General features: G+C 37.5%; 1 protein-coding gene across 1 annotated transcript; it reads right to left on the bottom strand.

The window, feature by feature from the left end:
- Positions 1 to 14,078: 14,078 nt before the first annotated feature.
- On the bottom strand, positions 14,079 to 16,309 carry LOC131900936 (vomeronasal type-1 receptor 4-like). Its single transcript, XM_059252273.1, has 2 exons — positions 15,372 to 16,309; positions 14,079 to 14,085 (listed from the first exon to the last, which is right to left on the bottom strand). Exons 1-2 carry the CDS (start codon positions 16,298 to 16,300, stop codon positions 14,079 to 14,081), a joined length of 936 nt encoding a protein of 311 aa, XP_059108256.1. The 5' UTR covers positions 16,301 to 16,309.
- Between the last annotated feature and the right edge of the window lie 5,175 nt (positions 16,310 to 21,484).

Below are 21,484 nucleotides of genomic sequence, written 5' to 3'. Positions count from 1 at the left end.
TTTTTCCCTCATGATTGCAGAAGCTAGGACATTCTGCTGTAAGCTATGTGAGTTCAGCTCTGAACTGGTCTTTCTCTTTCACTAGAGAAACCAGCACAAGTCAAATACCTACAGAGGGACTGATTCTCCTTGATACCTCAGGGTAATAAGGGTTAAAAAAGGTACAAGAGATGCTCTTTCAGTCCTCTTAAGCTCTTTTTGGAACTATTTGCTATGGTTTTAGCTGTAGGTTTGTACCACAAAAAGGGACGTGGTATCTTTGCCATTAAAACACGTGGTGACAGTGCTTATGGGTTCACCTCCTCTCCCTTTCCTTTGGAAGAAAGCTCAGGATCTATTCAATGAGATGCTGCAGTGCATGGTGAAATTGTGAGCTAAGAGGGGGTTTCCTAGAGACTTGAGCCACCCCTGCTTGACTGTATAAACTCCTCCTTTTTAACCCTGGCTTCCAAAACAATTTGATGATTTTCCTTTTCCTAGTGAAAACATTAGTGCACAGTTGGAATTAAGAGCTATGTCCCTTTGTAAAGGGAAGTAATAGTAACAAGGATCTAATGTCATATGTATGTGTATAAAATGTAGAAAAGGCAAATATCTGTAGATAGTAATAGCAAGTAATTCCAAAGGAGTTTCCTTCTCTATACCAACTTTACATTTTCATAGTTGGAGCTGACTGCTCACACCACTGCTGCTTGAGTTTCTAGCTGAGATTTATAAATTTCTTATCTGGATACTTCCTTGGACATACAGACAGACAGAAAATACATTTTTTGTCCTATTATGAAATATTATATGTTGTATATATTTAGCTATATATAATTTAATTTGCAATATTTTTTAGGCAACCACAGTTTATTAGTGATCATTTTTAAGGTGTAAATAATGATACCTTAGCTAGAAAATTGTAGGGAAATTTCACCAATATTGAGGCTATTTTTAACTTCATTGAATTCAATTTTATGTAAAATTTATCTTTACACAACTACATTGCTGTCTTGGGGTAATAGTATTTTATAATTACATAATATAGGTCTACAAAATATTTTAGGACTCGAGGATAATTTGCCATCACAGGATGGAATAAAGCAAAAAACAGCCAGATGAACCAAATTGTTTATATTAAAAAAGAAATATTTTAAACATGAAGAATGGTAGTGTTGCAGATATCCTATGATTATAATCTTATTCGATGCAGATGTTCTCAGTCCTGCAAAGTCTTTCTTTTCCCATTGGTGGGATCTGGGGAATCAGGGAGTTAAAAAGTGATGCTGCAGTGGACAAAGATGCATGCCTCCAAGCCTGAGAATCCCAGAGGCTTACGTGGTTAAAGGGGAGACATAATTCCTGTGCGCTACTCTCTCTCTCTCTCTCTCTCTCTCTCTCTCTCTCATTTGTCTGTCTGTCTTTCTCTCTTTCTAAAGTATAAGTAATGGTTTTAGCATTCTCACCACTGGAACCTCAGGTACATGGCTGCAACAAATTTGAAATGAATGTTGATTATGAGGCACAGTGCAACATGTCAACTAAAAGTGAAGGATACTGTAAGGATGACTGTTCACCACAGCCAGGACACTTCCATACTCAGGAAAATGTAGATGTAATTCTTAATGATTTTATTAAATAAGAAACACAGAGACAAATACAGAGATAAAAGCCTCAGATTTCATAGAGCGGTAGCCAAGAGCTGAGACCAAGACCGCCTTCTTACCCCTCGTTGCTGCTGCCATCCTTCACCAGAGAAAGAGACATACTTTCTGTATACCTGTCTTTTTATTGACTTTCTGTTCTGCCTTCTCATTGGTTGTAAACCCAACCACTTGACCTCCTCTTCACTGCCTGTTTATACAGACCTCATGGTCTTCTATAGTTGGTAATGAGATTAAAGGCATGTGTCTCCATGCTGGTGGTATCCTTGAACACACAGAGATCTGCCTGTCATGTGATTGAATTAAAGGCATGTGCTACCACTGCAAGACTTCTGCTATGGCTTGCTATTAGCTCTGACTCTCAGGCACTTTTATTTATTAACATACAAATAAAATCACATTTCAGCACAAATAAAATATCACCATAGAAAAATTCTTCTGAAAATGACATGCTTTCTTATTCCTCAAGATTGGAATGTACTGGGTGAAGAGAAGCACAGTATTTAGCGTGGCATGAAGACAGTAGTCCTGCATGTCTATGAAGAGTTTTCTGGATCTCACATTAAGTGACAGTCACAGAGGTATAACAGAATCTCATACACAGACCTGACCATGGAGATCCTCTTTCTGTCCCAGACTGCACTGGGAATGCTGGGTATCTCAGCCTTGCTTTGCTGTTTTATCATTGATGTATTCTCTGGGATCAGAGCCTGGCTGACAGATTTAATAGTCAAATATGTGACCAAGGTTAACTTCATGGTTCTTCTCTGTAAAGGAATCTCTCTGACAATTGCTGCTTTTGGTCAGACATATTTTCTAGATAACGTTGCATGTAACCTTTTTTTTTTATTTTCATAGAGTTGCCAGAGGATTATCTCATGCATCTGCATCACTCTTAACTTTATTCCAGTCTATCTTGATCATCTCATGGTATGCCAAGTACGTACAGTTTAATGCCAGGGCTCAAATATATTTTGACCTTCTGTCAGCCTGTGCTGAACCCTGCACCTAATGGTAAATGACTTCACTCCTGTGCTTGTGACAGACATGTGGGTTGGAAGAAATTGCACTGGGATTAGAGATTTTCTATACTGTGCTGTGGCCAAGCCTCAAAAATCTAAACTACACAATTTATGTGATCTTATTGGGATCCTCACATATCATGTGTTTGGGAATCATGATGTGGGCCAGTGGTTCCATGGACCTTTTCCTGCTTTAGCACAAGCAAAGGATTCAAAACATTCATAGAGTTCTGTGTCCTAGGTCATCTCCTGAGACCAGAGTCACCCACACCATCCTTGTCCTGGTGAGCACTTTTGTGTTCTTTTATACAACTTCTGGTATATCTGAACCATGTGTTTAAGCTTTGTAAATGGAACCACCAGGTAGATGGTCAATGCCAGTGTAGCAACAGCTGCGTGCTTCCCAGCCCTTTGTCCCTTTCTTATCATCAGACACTACATTTCAATTTCCAGGCTCTGATGGACTTGCTAATATCAAAAAACAAGTGTCAGAATTCAAAGAGTTCTAACATTTATACTGCATACCCTCTTACTCTTCTTTTTATTCTTAATTTATTGTGCCTATAAGGTAAGACTTAGCTATAACATTATACTTTCTGAAAATTCAACTTTAAACCTGACAATATTTAAGGATGGATGAAAATATGAAAAGTTTTAGCAATTATTTTCTATAAGATCACTACCAATAGAAAAAATGTCAACACAGGGACTACATGTATCACAGCAATTAAGAATTCTTATGAGAGACCATCTTAATCAATGACACATCACATATGAGAGATGAATTTATATTCAATAAAAAAGAATTAAAGAAATACCATGAAAAAAAGAAAATCTACAGGTAATTAATGAGTGCAGAAGAAGGAGAATTAGTCTTCTCTAGGGATGAATCAATTAATTGTTATTCCTATACCAGTGCAACACCCTAAAAATACATACATTACATACGATCACCTCTAAATGGACGTAGCAGACTATATATATATATATATATATATATATATATATATATATATATATATATATATATATGTGTGTGTGTGTGTGTGTGTGTGTATGTGTGTGTGTGTGTGTGCACTTACTAATATCAAATGACACATTACAATTCATAGAGTTCAAATATTTACATTTCCTGCCCTCTTTCTATTTTTTTTTGTTGTAACATTTTGTCTTTCCTATAATCAAACACTTACTGAAACTTCATATATACTAAGGACAATATCTAAAGATGGATGTAAAAATTAAAACAATTACCATTTCTTTCAATGGGATCATAATAAATACAGAAATATATATATATAATCATAGCAATTAAGAGCATTAGGAGTATGTATTATGATCAATGATGCATTGTGTGTGTGTGTGTGTGTGTATGTGAATTATATTGAATTGTGGAGACAAAAATAAAAGAACAAATTTATAGAAAATTGGATTTAGATTAGAAAAAAACAGCATATGTTTACTCTCATGAACATGGTGGCCTATAATTGTTATATATGGATTTAAATGTGGGAGTTAATAAAGGAAATGAGAAGGTAGTTAGAAAGGGCCTATATGTTCTGTTTCCTTGTTATACAGTGAGGATATAATCTCTCAGCATTATGTACTGGCTCTGGAACTTCACATTTATACTCCTTGAAAGTTGTTCTTGGAGATGTAGTTGTAGTGCATGTGTTATAGTGTGGGAGCCCGTTCTCAGGTTCCTCATGGCTTTACCCAGCAGGTCCACATAGAGGATGATTAGGACCACGGGCCTGAGTGCAGGTGTCTGAGATGGTCTGCACTTGGCTGTGCTGGGGGAGGAGGTCTTTTGCTCCATCCCTTGGCATCTCTATAAAAACCCTGGGGCAGAGACAGTCGGGGCCCTTTGGAATAGGTTCCAGGTCCTCTCGAGGCTATCCTTTATTTTCTATCTGTTTAATCTCCGCAATATTCTCCATAATATATCCTTCTATCTAATATTTCCTGCTGCTCGCACTCAAAAAAACTCTGGGGAACTGTGGGGGTGGTGGGTAAACGCCCCACAGAATGGCGCCATGAACAGGGACTAAAGAAAAAAGAAAAAAAAGGGACTAAAGAAAAAGGGGGGACTAAAAAAAGGGAGGACTAAGACAAATGAACAGGGACTAAATACAAAGTAATAGGGACTAAAGATAAAGGAAAATAATAGTTTTATTACAGAGTTTTTGGTGAAAGTGCTGAGTTCAGCCCTGCCATTGGATAAGGCATGCTGGTGTTATGGAGAATATATATTTTTATATATATTATTGAGAGGCAGGGGTTTTATCCTCGAGAGAAAAGGAAAGCAGACTGGAAGGATGTCTGATGCTGCAGCGAAATTCTCTTCTGTCAAAATTTTCTATCTTCTATCCCTTTCTCAATTTCTATCTTTGAAAAATAAGTATAAGATATAGCATAGTGGCTGGGCAGTGGTGGCGCACGCCTTTAATCCCAGCACTCGGGAGGCAGAGCCAGGTGGATCTCTGTGAGTTCGAGGCCAGCCTGGTCTCCAAAACAAGTTCCAGGAAAGGCGCAAAGCTACACAAGAGAAACCCTGTCTCGAAAAACCAAGAAAAAAAAAAAAGATATAGCGTAGTAATATACTTTAGGAATAACTTAGAAGTGTAAGATTGTGTAGGAAAAAAATAAGTAAGGCAACTAGACAGAAAAACTCTACAATTTTCTAACTTTGGGGGCTATAAACGCAAACTGGGGAAAAAATCTTTCTTTGGGCTTTATGGGTAGTAAAAAAGCTCTTCTTTGAGCTTATGGGGAAGAAAACGTTTCCTATGGAAGCTTTTGACCTGGGAACAGCTGAAATGCTAAGTCCAAGTGGCAAGAGAAAGTGATTTCTCCCTGAGGCAAAAATGGGGGTGTAAAAAGCCAAAAAGTTTAAAGTTCAGAAGTTTTGGGAAAAGTTGGTCTTTCTCCTGGGGGAAAAAAAATCTTTCTCTTAAACTATAAAGCTTTTCTTGGAAAATTTGGGGGGGAAATCTCTAAAAAGCCTTAATCTTTCTCAAAAGCTCTTAAACTTAAAAACTAAAGACTTTAACTTTCTCAAAAGGGCAAAAATTAGAATCACCTTAAGATATTAGTATAGGGACCACCTGTGATTAGCTCAAAGGGAAAACAACAAATCTCTTAAGACAGCAAAACCTAAGTTCTCTTTGAAGCTTTAAAAATCCTCTCTGCAATGCAGGAGGCAGGGACAAGTTCCTAAAAACCTCTTCTAAGCTCTGTCTCTTCAAGCTAGTAAAAGACAGTGGGTCAGAGTACCCTGAGGGAAATGCTTAGGAGAGTGTGGGTAAAGAGCTTTTCTCAGGAAACTTTACCTGAGAAAAGCAAAAAAGCCAAGCTTTTCAGTTACAGCCAGCCGAGCTGAGGCATCAAGGGTTTTGTTTGAGTGAGCGTCTTTGAAAAGGTGTTCCTAATCTTCCTAATGCAAAGATCCCCTGAAGTATTGTATCCTTGCTTCTGACCAAAAACCCAGAGGCCACTGGCCAGCGTCTCTGAGTTGGGGTGCATTTCAGGGATACTAGGGTTCCTGCAGTTGTAAACTTCCTGGAGCACAGAGCTGAGGCAGGAAGGTGCAGGACCCAGGGGAAGATTGCTAATGAACAACCAAAGCTAAAGCCAGTGGGAACAGCACAGTTGTCCACTTTCCTACAAGTCCCGGGTTGGTAGGTCCACAGCTGCAAAAAGAAATCTGAGAAAAAGCTTTCCTATCAGAGTAAGGACCTTTCTGGAAAAACAGTAAAGCTGAACTGTGTCTGAAGCAGTTGTGCTGCTGAGTCAGAATGCTGTCTGGGGAAAGAGCCCAGCCAGGGCAGAACAGAACTATCCAGGAGTAAACCATTCTTTTCTGTCAGAGAAAGCACCTCTTTGAGAAAAGCTTTGTTTCAACTGACTCCCATGAGATGAGGGAGTGTAGCCCTAAGGGGTGATTGCCTCTGGCATAAGCTCTGTTTTTGAGCACCCAGACAAACAAATGCAACCCACTGGGAGACTGGGCCAGGTGAAGGCCTGATGAAACAAAACACCTGTCCTAATGGGAGTTTAAAAATGGCAAAAACCTCCCTTGTTAGATTTTCAGTCTGTATGCAAACCACACAGACCCCGAAAACAGAAATGGACAAAAAGCCCCTACCTTCAGTAGCAGGGAAAGCCGCCACTGTAGTGTCGGAAACTGTTTCTTGGGTAGAGGGGATAAACTGAGACCAAACTGGATACTGTCTGGGAGAAAGACTCTGAAGAAACAGAAGGGACAGATTCCTCCCCAGAAAATGCATGACCCGTGAAAGCTGCTAAGAGTTTGAGGCAGATTGTGGGTGGGAAAGCCCCTACCTCCAAAGGCAGCTAGCAGAGGAACAGAGCAGCCTGAGATACCTGAAGCTCTGCATCTGGGGGGAAAGGAACAAGCAAAATGAGAATAAAATCAGTGGGAGAAAATCTCTCTGAAGGAGCTATGGAAAAGCTGTTGTACATGATTTTGTTTTTCACTGGCTAAGACAAACACAAGCCCCGAGGAAAGTTGCTATCAGAAATGCCAGCCTCAATGTGCACTAGCGAGGCAGGTGCAGTTCTGATTTGGGGGCCAGTGTCAAGTGAAGGAGAGACCAGAAACCTCCCAATGTCCCATAATTGAAAATGTAAAATGCTTCTTCAAATCTCCCATTGCAAAAGCAAAAAACTTTGTTCAAGCCTCCCAGGGAAGAATTTGTAAGCAAGTCTGGTAAAAAAAGAACCAGTTGACTCTCAGACCAGAAAGAACTATGGGAAATGACTGATATAAGGGAAATGATATAAGGGACTGATATAAGGGACTGATGGACTGATATAAGGGAAATGTACTCTGGGAAAGGTAGTTTTTCAGCTAAAGATGGCAAAATTGCCCTGAAACACTTTAGTCAGCTCAAAAATACATTCATGGTAAACTTAAAATACAGCTTTTAAAAGAATAATGAGGAAAATCATCTAAGAGTTTAAGTGTCAGTTCCAATGAAAACTTGAAATGATATGGAACTAGGTTCTTTGCAGTTTGGGGCTCCTTTGGTAAAATGCCTTATTTACCCTAATAGCTGTGCAAAGTTTTTACAGTAGTTGGAAGACAAAAAGCTACCTATAAGAGCAAACAAGCCACTTTAAAATCCTTAAAACAAGAGAAAACAGTTTATACACTGAACGTTGTCTTAGATATGAAGAAACTTATGTTGAAATTAAAAAAGTTCTTTGCCTTTTGAACAAACTACCTGCAATGAATGATTCCTCGGCAAATCTAATTAAGGGGATAAGAAACAGGCATTCAAAAAAATGACTGCTTTATAGATGGGAAACAAACTTCAGAAAAATCTGTCTTAAAAAAAAAAGCTTCACCTGAAAGTTCCTTATAAGAAATCAATGCTAAATATCACAGCTGCTAATAACATTAGTAGTTAAAGCTAATAAAATGAAAATGCTAAATCCTGAAAATGCTTTTTCTCAGAGTAAGCTAATGAAGGATATGTTTCATGAAAGAACATCTATGTTCTTGACTCCTTTTGAATAGTAACAGTTTTCGTAAAAATACTGGAAATAACAACAATCCAGTCAAAATGTTTCAACAAACTGAAGACACTATTCCACAAAAGGAAGCTGCCATGCTTTCTGGGCCATATTAGTGCTCACTCCAATCTTCCTGGTCCTTTAGCTGAGGTTAATGCGAAATGGAAAGATCCCTGCTCGGGATTAGGGAAGGGTCCCGATCCTGTGTTAATATGGGGTTGAGGACATGTTTGTAGAGGAGAATGAAGCTCGGTGGTTACCGGAGCTTCTGGTAAGGAGCGTGGAACTAAGGAAGGGTCAGCTCCAATGACGTTTCTATAAAGAAACCAGAAGGAAAGTGGCTCGATCAGTGTTTCTGAGGTTTTGTCACTGGTAAATGCAAACAGTGAGGAAATAGAGTTCAGAGCTGTGCTGCTTTTGGCTTTACTAGCTTTTTTAGAAAAATACTTTATATCACCTAATAGCTGTGCAGTATTTGGTGAAGAGCTTACAGCAGCTAAATACGGCAATTTCACCCTCAGTGTGAAGTGAAGTTTTTCAGTAGAACAAACCAAAAGTACTGCTGTAACAGAAACATTTGTCTGAATTGAAGTACTTAGGAGAACTACTATGAATTTGGGTGAAGGGACAGCCTCTAGTTAAAAACCGTCTACTGCTGACAGTGCATCCCTGCCAGTCCAGAATGGCTGAGAGAACTGGCAACTTTGGAGTGTGGCTTCATCCTGGGAAGGTTATAGTCCCCTAGCAACAACTATCACAATTCTATAACAACACTCACTAAATCCCAGTGTTTTATAACAAAGCTGACTATAAACTCTAAACTTTAGAAATAATGTACGTACTTCCTGTCTAGTTAAGAAAATCTTTCTAATAGAAATAGTGATAATAATTAAGAGTAAGAAGTAGAAAAAGATGAAAATAAGATATGGGAGTTTGTAAAAATTCTGTCTTGTTAGATCTGTGTTAAAGAAATCTTCAGATGTTTGCTAAATTATATATATGCTAATGGTAGCCCTATATAAGTTTGTAAAATAGATCTACAGAGTTCCTTTAAGAATATAAGCTTGCAAGAAGTATCTAATGTAGTCTTAAGACATGTAGTAATAAGCTTGTAATAAGTAAAGATGCTAGTTGTAAATGTAAGTTTAAATAAGTACATAAGAAGTAATAAGAAATATATTTGCTAAAGTAATTCTATAGTTTCCTTAAGGAGTTTAAATAAGTAGATGTTAATGTTATATGAGTTTGTAAAAATGTGTAAATGTTGAATGTGAGTCTAAATGCTTTGCAAGGCAAAAGGTTATATGTGAGTTTGTGAAAAAGTGTAAATGTTAAGTGTGAGTCTATTAATGTATGTGCTGAAAAAACCTAAGATACAGAAGACAGTGTCCTAGCAGACTGCAAAGCAGGCAGTCTGAGCGGTTTTCAAAAGCTCCAAAAGCCACTAAGAAGCTAAGAATGGTGGACGCCCGAACAAGCACAAGGCATCTGCAGCTGAGATCCATGGAAAATCGACGCAACACAGAAAAACCTGAGCTAACATCAAAAACGGTGCAGTTTAGAATACTACTGTACCTAAAAAGGTCTCTGGCTTGAGAAGTTCAGAGACACTTGTTTAAACAAAAATTGTTAACTGCAAAAAGTTTTGGTTGAAAAAGTCTCTTCATATTTGGAAGTGAAAGCCTGATACTAGAATTTATTTCTTGTTTGAACTTTTTGAACTTAAAATAATGAGATAAAACTACAAAAAGATTTTTGTTATGGATTTCTTCATATTTGGAAGGCTAGTACCAGAATTTATCATTTGAATTTTGGGACTTAATGAAATAAACAATAGAGATTTCATTGCAATGGGACAATTTTGAGTTTATTCATAGTAATGACCTAGAACTGTTTGCAGGAATTGGGTTAAAAATGGAACTGTTTAAATGAAGAAATTTATTTCTACCTAGAATCAAGATGCAGTTTTGTGTATGCATATATGCTTTATTAACTGGTGATTCATGAATTGTTTTGTGGAACTGTCTATGTAAAAATGGAATTACTTATGGAACTGGTTTTGTGTTACAAATGGAACTGTTTAAACAGAAGTTTGGGTTTTATAATTAGGCTTAAGATTTTGCTTAAATTACAAAGAAAAGGGGGAGAGTTAATATTCCTTAGTCTAATTTCAAAAGTTGTTTGAGTGGATTAATGTCATGTTTTTGTTAGTAAGAAATGCAAATGGGGTATATTAAGAGACTACTTCTAAAATGTAAAGAGTTTTATTAAGAAACTGTTTTTGGATGTTTTGCTAAAAGTTTTCAAAGTGTTCATGTTTAGATTGAAAATATTGCTTTTCAATATGGGTTTGTAGGAATTGTATAAGTTTGGGTTCCTCTAACTAGGTTTGAGATTTTGTTTAAAAAATTATAAAGAAAAGGAGGAGTTATGAGATTGAATTATGTTTGCAGAAACCTATTGATATTAATACACCCTGGTTTTGTGGAGTTAAGGAAATATTTAAGTTTGATGTGAATTCATCGAAGTTTTTCCTATGTTCTGTTAGCAAGAAAATTCAAATGATTGAGTTAAAGTTGTAAGACGGAGAAAATTGTTAACTATATATAGCACCATATATGCTAATTCAAATGGTTCTGTTAAGAGTTTGCTTTGAGTTGTAAGATTGAGAGAATTGTGACTATGTATAGCAATATTTATGTTAACCTGTTAATGGTAATGATGAAGCTAAGGGATTCTTTTAAGTTTGTAGTCGCCTTAAGAGTTTTTGGTTTAGAAAGGGCTTGAGGCACCTAAGACTGCTGTAGTCACCTTGGACCTAATTCAAAAGAGAAATGCCATCTATATCATCCTCCACTCCCATATTGGGAGGTGTAACAGCTATGGAGATTGCTGTATGCCATTAATAATTATTTTTTTATATATTAAGAAAGGGGGACCTGTGGGAGCCCGTTCTCGGGTTCCTCGTGGCTTTACCCAGCAGGACCGAATAGAGGATGATTAGGACCACGGGCCTGAGTGCAGGTGTCTGAGGTGGTCTGCACTTGGCTGTGCTGGGGGAGGAGGTCTTTTGCTCCACCCCTTGGCATCTCTATAAAAACCCTGGGGCAGAGACAGTCAGGGCCCTTTGGAATAGGTTCCAGGCCCTCTCGAGGCTATCCTTTATTTTCTATCTGTTTATCCCCGCAAGATTCTCCGCAATAAATCCTTCTATCTAATATTTCCTGCTGCTCGCACTCAAGAAAACTCTGGGGAACTGTGGGGGTGGTGGGTAAATGCCCCACATTATAGATGCATCAAATTGTGGCTCAGCACCTGATAGTCAGTTGTTCTTTGCATTTTGATTAGTTGTGGACTTCTGTAATGATGTCTACTTACTATCAATGGAAGCATCTTTGCTGATGAGGGCAGAGACCTACTCTTACCTCTGAGTATCAGAATAAGTACATAGAATACAATTTTAAATGATATTGGTGTAGGAATTTAGAAATTGTAACTTTTCTTTTTGGTTAACGGCCTCCTCAGCCATTAAACTATGGAGCTAAGTTAAGAGTATCAGACATGAATTCTCTGCTCTTGAGACAGCCTTAAGTTTATTCATAAAATTTCAAGAATATAATTCTGTAAACAAGGCCTGAACAGTGGCAGCAGCATTTGACATGCCAACATGCATGGGGAATCTGACAATTCTCCACCTCTTGATGGAGAGCTACAAGTAATTAGTGAGTGCACATAATGGGAGGATCAGTCTTCCCTAGGGATTGGTTATCTGATACTATGTGGTCAGCCCTAAAATAATATACATTTATTCAACACTACATGAATTTAGGAGTGTATAAATATGTATATAATGGTATTATAAAAATAAATATATGTAATATATTTTATCATATATTTACATTATATATAATTAAAAATATAGCATTATATATGCCTAATTTTATATGTATGTAAAGTAAAAAAGACTATGAATTTTAAAGACAGCTGGCACCCTTCTAATGGTAGATCTTTATTATAGCACATTAATTATGCAAAGCAATTAGTGTCGTTATGTATGATCACTTCCAAGGACAGGCTCAGACATTACAACACAAAATTCTAAATTCAGAATCTATAAAACTCCTAGGCATGTTGACAGTGGTTACTGTGCCTAAATCTGGGCATGTATGTAACCTGGATTCACTTTAAACATTATTAGCTTCATGTGCTTTCTGATGCATGATGAATGCTTTGGACTATAGACCAAATCTAGGGTCAGAAAGGGGTTCAGAGGCTTTAGAAGGTCATTGTGAAAGCATTATGAATATCCAACATCTTTCTACCACTGTGATTTTCACAAATCCAATACACTTCATCATACCCAACTAGTGTCTATTGATTCCCATTTCCAATCTGAAAACTCTTCAAGTGACTCTGTGTTTGTATTGGTTTAAGCTTCATAGCAGTGACCTCCTGAGGCACTACTCCATTGTCAATCATCTTTGACTCCATTCTCATGTTCTAGGACTTCTCTCAATCAGAATATCTTACACTAGACACTACTCTAAGTACTTTGCCGCTTGTGTTTTAGTCATTTTCAAATCCTCTATGACACTAATAAATACTGTTGACACACAGAGTCTTTGTCATTTCTTGGAGCACTTTTATGTAACTCAGATACACAGTTGTCCTGTATTCCCTAGTTCCCTTTGGGTTTTTTTGTGCTCATTTAACTTCCCTCATCATATCTTTATTGTTCACCCAACCTATTCCTTTTATTGATAAGGCTCAAAAGAAAATGCTTTCCAATGACTTGGGTTTTATGGGATGTACCCCAACAATGACACTATTTAGAAAAATTGATTGGTTAAACATAACTTGAGGTGGTTAGTAAGCATATAACTCCTGTGTATAATATTCTTGGTTCCTAACCCTTGACTGTAGGTTTATAGTATGCAACCTTTATTATGCTGGAGTATTATCCCTGTATCTCTTGACACTCCATGGCATTTATGATGAAAGAATGCTGAATTTTGTTAAAAGTATTTCTGACATTAGGGCTGGAAAAGTGGAGGTTTCCATCAAGTCCATTCCTTCAGAGAACAGACAACACCATGGGAGAGGAAGCAGAAAGAGCGCAAGAGCCAGAGGGGATGGAGGACACCAGGACAACAAGGCCCTCTGAATCAACCGAGAAAGATGCTATGGATTCACTAAGACTGAAGCCAAAAGCACAGGGAATGCATGGGTCTTCATCTAGTCTTCTGCCTATATTGTAGCTTTCCATTTAGTATTTTATGGGCCTCCTGAGTATATGAATGAGTGGGTTTGTTTTGTCCAAACATGATTGGATTTATTTTATCTCATTATATTTTTATTGTCATGTTATTGCTATATATCAAAAGACTGTATTTCTAATGACAGAAAGGAAGTGGATTTGATTGGGAGAGGAGGTGGAGAGGAACTGGGAGAGGTAGAGGGAGACGTTGTAATCAGGATATATTGCATAAGAAATAAAACTGGTTTCAATAAAACAGAAACATGAAAGGATATTTTGTGGCATCTTATAAGTCATGCATGTGGTTTCTGACTTTTCCTCCATCTGTGTGATACACTGCAGATGATACTGCTGGCTTTGGCTAAGCCATCCCTATATCTTTGGATAAGTTGTGATACCATTTTATTTTAAACTAAAATCACTGTATTGTAATGAACTCCATGAATAAAAGCTTTAAAGATCTACAATGAAATAGCCACTCAAATGAAAACTTGCCCAGACCCAACTTCAGTATCTTTCAATTTAGTTATATACAGTTAGAATAGCTATGCTGTAGCCATAGAGCTTTGCTTAGGGTATTACACTGTCACTAACAAATATATTTTTATGCCCTTATCCACTGCAGAATAAGAAATTGGCAGAGTTGAAGATAGAAAAAAAACTAACTTGATATAGTCTCACATAACTAACTTACTGCTACTTTGCCTAACATTACTGTTTTGGATCTTCTTTCTAGGTGTCATAATAAAGTTAAACGTATCTACTTACATGTAAATATTTAAAACTTATAGGATAGGACCTGCATACAAAGGAGAGGATTTGATTTTTCTTTCTTTCTGAGTTGGTGGTACATGTCTTAATGATATTCATTATAAGTCCATCAACTTTCCTACACTTTTTGTGATTTCTTCTATCACTGTAGTTGAACAATAGTCCATTTTATGTGTGAAAATAAATCTGATATAGATTTATCTGTTTATGGATATCAAGCTGGGCTCCCTTTACTTGATATAATAAAGACAGCAGCAATAAAAATGGATTTGGATATATTTCTGTGGAAGTATATAGGGTTCTCTGGTTATAGGCCCAAGAGTCAAATAGCTGTGTCAAATAGTAGTCCTTTTTTAGTTTTCTTAGAAGCCTCCAAACTGATTTCCACAGTTTCACTACAAATTGGCTTCCAAACTATTGAATAATATAGCACTGCAGTGATTCCAAACTAAATATTAAGAAAGAAAATTTACAGACTAATCTCCCTGATGAACACAGATGAAAAAAATCTAAAACATGTTGGCATATAAAATTCAAGATAACATTAAAAACATCATTCATTTCCATTGATTATATTTTTTCACTAAGTGGTAAGGTAAGGTGCCCTTTCTCAGACTTTGTTGAGGACTGTTCCTACAAGCTTTGCAAACCAACCTGATTGTCTCTAGTGCAGCTAAATGCAGGATACTTGAGAAGTTAAAGCTGAAAAACTTTTCTGGTACTGGTGCAGCCTAGAGCTGTTGGGAATGGACCATTTATGGTTTCAGTTTTCTTTGCCATTAGACTGTAGGACTCATAAGCTGTTTGTGAAAATCTAAACACTCAGGGTGCCCTAGAGAATGAGAGTGGGAAGAAAGCCACCTTTATTGAGAGAGTTTTGCTAGATCCCTTATACATGAGCAGGAGAAAGGGAAGTCTAGCAAGGATACATTGAAAAGTGAGATAGTCCTCTTACAATGGGATAAACTAATGTAGGCTTCTAATTAAACCAGCTGACAAAACTCCCAACTTATCATTTTGGTCAATTGTTAAAGGACAAGACACCAACTCCTTCACTTTCTGTACTGACATTGTGAGGGAGATGGTAGAGCAAACACCTGGATACAACCAAAAAAAACCAAATCATTTACATACTTAAAATAATAATTAGAGATTTTATTCCTTATCCAGACCAAACTGAGTCTAGGAACCACAGAGTAACGATTTATAAGAACAAATGGTGCAAAACAGGGAAAACCCAGAGAAGTGAGGCAGTTGATGTTCACCAGCCACAAATTGTGATTATACAAAAGAGCAACACAACCTTGTAAGATGGAGGAGAGAGTATAAAAAGCCAGAAATGTAGACACCAGGGCCAGGATGCTCTGGGTGGCTTTGGACTCAAAACAGATTCTACTGGAACCACGAGTGCTACGGATGTGTTGAATCCTCTGCTTGTGTCTGTACAGAATGACGATCATGGAGCCACTAGACCAGGCCATGAGCAAAGAAAGGAAGATTTCAGGACATACCACCAGTGCTGAATAGAGTAAGTCATTGATTTCATCCCTCCCTGCAGTAGAACAGTATCCAAAATCTCGTTTTCTTGTTATATTTTTACTATTCCTTTCAAAAAGTGGGTACACAAAGAAAATGACATTTATCGACAGGTACAAAACCCAAAGGAGGGCAATGGAGCAGCCAATGTACTTTGAAGCTTTGACTTTTAGATCCTTACAGCAGCATTCCTTGTGACTGATGGTGATGACTTGGAAGACACTCAAGAGGCAGGTGGTGGCAATGGACACACTCCGGCCAACTCTTTGAATGTACAAAATTAATCTACATGCAGAATGATTTAAAAACTGCTTCAACCCAAAAGCTGCGATTGTGTTCGGCACTCCTCTAGAGAGAATGATCAAAGTGTTGGCTGCCATTAAGTGCATGTGAATCAAATCTGTGGGCTTTAATTTGTTTTCTCCATAGTGAACTTGAAAGTAGTAAAGAAGAGAGAAATTTCCCAGAATTCCAGCTGTAGTTTGTGATAAGAAAATGATTTTGATGGTCATATTCCAGAAGTCCATTCTGTGATTGGGTATGATTTTCTTTAGACAATGGCCAAATCCATTTCCCTAGTCAAAATGAATGAAAAGTATTAGTACTCCAAAGATATACAGAAAGACTAAATCAGAATGTTCCTTAGAGCTCAGGAGTAGCATCTCAGCCTAGACCACATAAATAGAATTTCTCAAAGTTAATGCCAGGAAAAATTATTACTTACAATGCATACTACTATAAGATGTCTAAAGGCCTCAATCACATACATGTGTATGTGGGATATGCCTTCATAATCACTGAATAAGCAGCATTATGGGTAAGGATATTTGGCCTGTGAGAAGCAATGGAAAGTGAGAGCCAATAATATCAAGCAAAATATAAGACAATAAAAATATACTGATATTTTCTAGACTTGGTATAGAAGAAGACAATTTTAATAACCATAACCAAACTCAAAAACATCAATTCTTAAAGCATATATTATCTAAAATTAAAGGATGATTAATGAAAAATTTATCGTATCATTCAGAATATATCTACAGCTATACAAAAAAATTGTTAAGAACATAAAATGTATTCATGAGTCACTTGTCTTGATCAAGGCCTCTGGTTTCTTGTACACCACCATTATTGGATTCTCACTGGAACTCCTCTGGGATACTGCATCGCTGCCTTGAGTCTTAGATCATGGGAGTATTGTTTCATAGGACCAGTCTCTTCAAAAGCTACAGCATGTCCTAAATGGGGTAGATGCTAGGGTGCCCAAACCCATTGCACAATTTGGGCCTGGTTGGTAACTAAGAGGGTCATTCTGGATCACTGTGGCCACCCACCTCAGGAGGGACAGAGTCAAATCCCTTATGTCCATGCCTTCAGCATCACTTCATCCTTGCCTCTGATGAGGGGTGGGGACACCTCTCTGGAGTGCAGGGGCCAACTGTGACATAGTTTAAGATATACAATATTTACTATGATACAAATGAAAGTCAGCATCCCTGGAAGCTTTTGAAAGTTCCACATACCTGAAGTTGTGCTTACTGAGAGTCCAGGAACATTTCTATGGAATTGATGCCAGTGCATCTACTTTGTCAAATCTAGGAAGATGAAAAAAGTACATGTATTGAAGGTATAGTGTGATCACAGTGGTCACATCCTTTGATGTGATATCCTGTATTCTACATGAAAAATATTCAGTTTTTAAAATTTTGCACAGTTAACTGTATAATAGAAAATATAATTTTTGTGAGTTAAATATAATTTATGTGTATGTGGAAAACAGCAATGACAATTTATGATTCACTGCTATACTCTAAGTTCGACACCTTCTTTGAGGTTTAAAACTGTATAATATAGACAGTAACATTATTTCCATTGCCAATAACTGAACTTAGAATCACAAAGAGCATGTGCCTCTTTCAGGACTAAAAATGCTTTAGACAAAGTCAATATTGGGACTAGACCATGGCTAGTTTGGCACAAGCAAGGCCATCTCAGTCAATGCTAACAAAGCCTTGTTGGATGGTCTCAAACCTGTTCCAGAATTCTGTGCAGTTTGTGTTCCTCATGTGGTTGATTTTTTTTCACTATATTGGTATTCTGTTGTATGTTTTGGCTTTAATATGTTTTCATTTGAGGGGAATAGAGGTTGCTCCATGGTAAGGAAACTATGCTGTCACTGTAAGGCTTCTGTGTTTGGGTCCCTGGACCTACATGGTGCCTTACAAGTATCTGTAACTCCAATTCCATGGGGTTCCCTCACGCTCTACTAGCCTCTGCAGGCTCTGCATACCCAAAGAGCTCAGTTACATGCAGGTAAAAACATACATGCACACAAAATAAAGATAGACATATAAATCTTTTCAGGAATAACTTTTCACTTTGACATAAATGTTTATCTCATAGGACATGTCAAGTTCCAGTGCTTCTGAGCTTTGAATAAAGTGCAGTGTTCTCAGTACAGTCTGACCTGACAGGAAACTGTCCTAAGTCCAGTTTGATGTCAGAAGCACAAGATAGACATGTTGTTTATGATGTTACAAGAAAGATGAATTTTTGTCATCACACAGGTAAAGGCTTTAGTAGGTAATACAGAGGAATTACTATCACTATTAATCTGTACAAAATATGACAAGAAATACTAATATGTAATTAACAAATAATAGCATGAGAAGAGCATTAAGTTCCTAACCAAGAGTGGTATACCTGGGAAAATTGACTCCCAGTGATATCACATTTTAAATGTGAGCATGCACTTGCTGAATTTTTTTTTGTAATTTTTCATGGCTGGGTATTACTATATAGCTATGGCTGTCCTCAGACTCACTATGCAAATCCTGTTGGGTTCAAATTCACAGAGATATGCCTTCCTCTGCCTCCCAAGCCCTGGGATGAAAGGTTTACATCACATGTCTGGCTTATTTTCTTATTCTTATATTGATGAATCTATTGCAATAAAATTTATAGTGCATTCAAAGAGAGGAGTGGCATGTGAGATAATAAAGTACAATCTGAATAATGTGAAACCTTAAATATTGGCCAGTGAGATATAGCATACTAAATGTTAGTGCCAATTTAGTTGACAGAACCCTGGAACATCACACACAAGGCTCTGTCTTCCTTTAGCATGAAAAAACAGTGAGTGAAGGAATGCCATCAGATTGTGATTAAAAATAGAGTATGATAAAACCAGTGGCAATAACTCAAGATAAACTTTGTACTGGCTGCTTTTATCTGATATTCATAATGGACCTTCTCTTCCATTTTCCTTTTTCAAGTTCAAGAGGTAGAGTCTTCAAATCAGTCATTTTAGCAATGGCCATTCAATACAGATTCAGTTATTGCTTCTATAACCAGATCATAATTTTAGTGTCACGTATAAACTTTTTACTTCACAATCCTAGTCATATCCTGCTCCTCCCAGGGATGTGTGCTTCTTATATTTCCATTCTAAAGTTTACATGAAACCAAGGTAATTCAGATAAAATAATAATACTGAAAAGAGATTCTATACATCATTTTAGCTGAGGTGAATTATTGTAGCAGGAGTCTTAAAAGTTCTTATTAATAAAATCAAACCTGAGCCAGGTATTGGGGTGAAGTAGAAGATCAGAGAACCAGAACAAGCCTCAGCTACCTCACCTCGCAGGATCCTCAGCTGGTCTTGTCTCCTCAGACTGGAGGCCTCTGAGTCCTCATCCAGAGTGGGTCTCAGCTGAATTGTTGCTCAAAAGCCTGAATGCTTAACCAGCCAAATGCTTAACCAGCCAAATGCTTCTAGTCTCTGGTCCTCACGCCTTATATACTTTTCTGCTTTCTACCACCACTCCCTGGGAATTAAAGGCTTGCTTTCTGGGATTAAAGGTGTGATGAGTCACCATGCCTGTCTGTGTCCTTGAACACATGGATTTCTGCCTCTGGAATGCTAGGATTAAAGGCGTGTGCTATCACTGCCTATCTTAAGTATCTAGTTGTTTTTCTGTTCTCTGACCCCAGATAAATTTATTAGGGTGCACAATATTTTGGGGAACACAGTACCACCACAAATTATCACATTGTCTTATTACCACAACCTTTCAGCACATTCACAGATGGGCTGCATTATCCTGGTGTTACCCAAAGTCACCCATGGTTGAGGACTTGTATTACGTTAAGAAAAAAATAGAGACGTGTTTAGGAATGCGTCAATCTTTCTAATTCATATTTTACTATCCAATTATTCTTATGCCTTCTTTGTCTATTCCATGGATCTGTTTCTATCCCCAGTCCCTTACCGGACAGGAACACTTACTCAGGCCTTCCTTCTTTGAGGACTCTGCCACTCAGACTGAAATACAAGGCACTCACCTAGCTTCTTGTCTCTGCAGGATGGTGGGTTCATTGGCAGATCTAGTCCCATTAATAAGCATCATTGTGGGAGAGTTATAACAAAGCGGATGTAGAGGCCTATGACTTTGTGACCTCACCTCCCTCCAGAACTGCAATTTTCATTTCAACTGTGGTGGCAATGACAGTGACAGAGCTAGCTTTGGGAATCTAGATCATTTATGAAAAAGTTCTGGTTGTTAATTAGCAAAGGCCCTTTAGATTTCCTAGTGATTTTATCCAAAGTGATAAAGTGTTTTGAAGAGGCACTGAATTTTCATAATCCCTGAAGGCTGAACAGGGCACCTGGGGAAGGTGCAAGAAACTTTGAGTTCAGATTCATGAGAAAGTTAGAGTCTCTGTGTCTCTTTTGATTCCACACTTCACTGACTTCTTCCAACACAAACCAAAATAGTTAATTTTAGAATATTTATATCACTCATGACTTAGAACATTTGAGTGTTTTGTACATGTATATATTTTTATTCAAGTCTACAAATGACTATCTCTTTCCAGTTCCTTTTTTATCCACATGACACAATTCCTTTCAGTTTTCATGTGCTCCTTAACACAAGGGAAAAGACTCAAAAATTAAAAATCACCAAGTCTACTTAGTGACAGTACTATGTGTCTAGTAGAGTGGCATCTATGGAATCATGAGTAGTCCCTAATAATTAGAAATCTGACGCATCCTCTATCAGAAACCATCTGTGACCATTAGCTCTTCATCTAATGGTCTACTGGGATTTTTTATAGATTAATTTGTACAGGCTTTGTGCATAGGGTCCTAACAAGTAAATTAACAAGTGTAAGATCTTTGTTCTATCTGGACAAAACCAGTTTCCTCATAATTATCTATCACCAGAAAGGCTTTAACCTGCTTTCTGCCTCTTCTTTCATAATGATCCTTAACTCTTTTAGGAAGAGGTTTTGTATAGATGTCCTATTTTTAGCTGGACACTTCAGCATATCTTATTCTCAGTACCTTGCACAATGTGGGTCTCTGTGTCACTCTGTACAGACTGTAAAAAGAAGCTTCTCAAATGAGGGTTGAGAAATATACTGATTGATCATCATAAAGAAAAGTTTAGTGACCAGTATTACTATGTCCTTTAAGCTAAATAATAGTCTTAGGTTCTTCCCACATGCTGAGCCAGCCTGGCTCTATCTTAATTTTGGTGGCCATCTTGTTGCAATGTCAAAATACATCAAAATACATTCATTTCTGTTTACTGTAAAACATAGCTCTCTGGTTTCTGGAATTTGACTTGTTCCGCACTCTGACTTTATTTTGACCTCCATCCTTTCCCAGACATCAAGATGTTCTGCCAATTAATCTTAAACTCTTA

This window comes from Peromyscus eremicus, chromosome 1, assembly GCF_949786415.1.
Source record: "Peromyscus eremicus chromosome 1, PerEre_H2_v1, whole genome shotgun sequence".
NCBI classification, from domain to species: domain Eukaryota; kingdom Metazoa; phylum Chordata; class Mammalia; order Rodentia; family Cricetidae; genus Peromyscus; species Peromyscus eremicus.
Note: the sequence above shows the minus strand (reverse complement) of the source record. Positions and strands in the feature narration are given on the sequence as shown.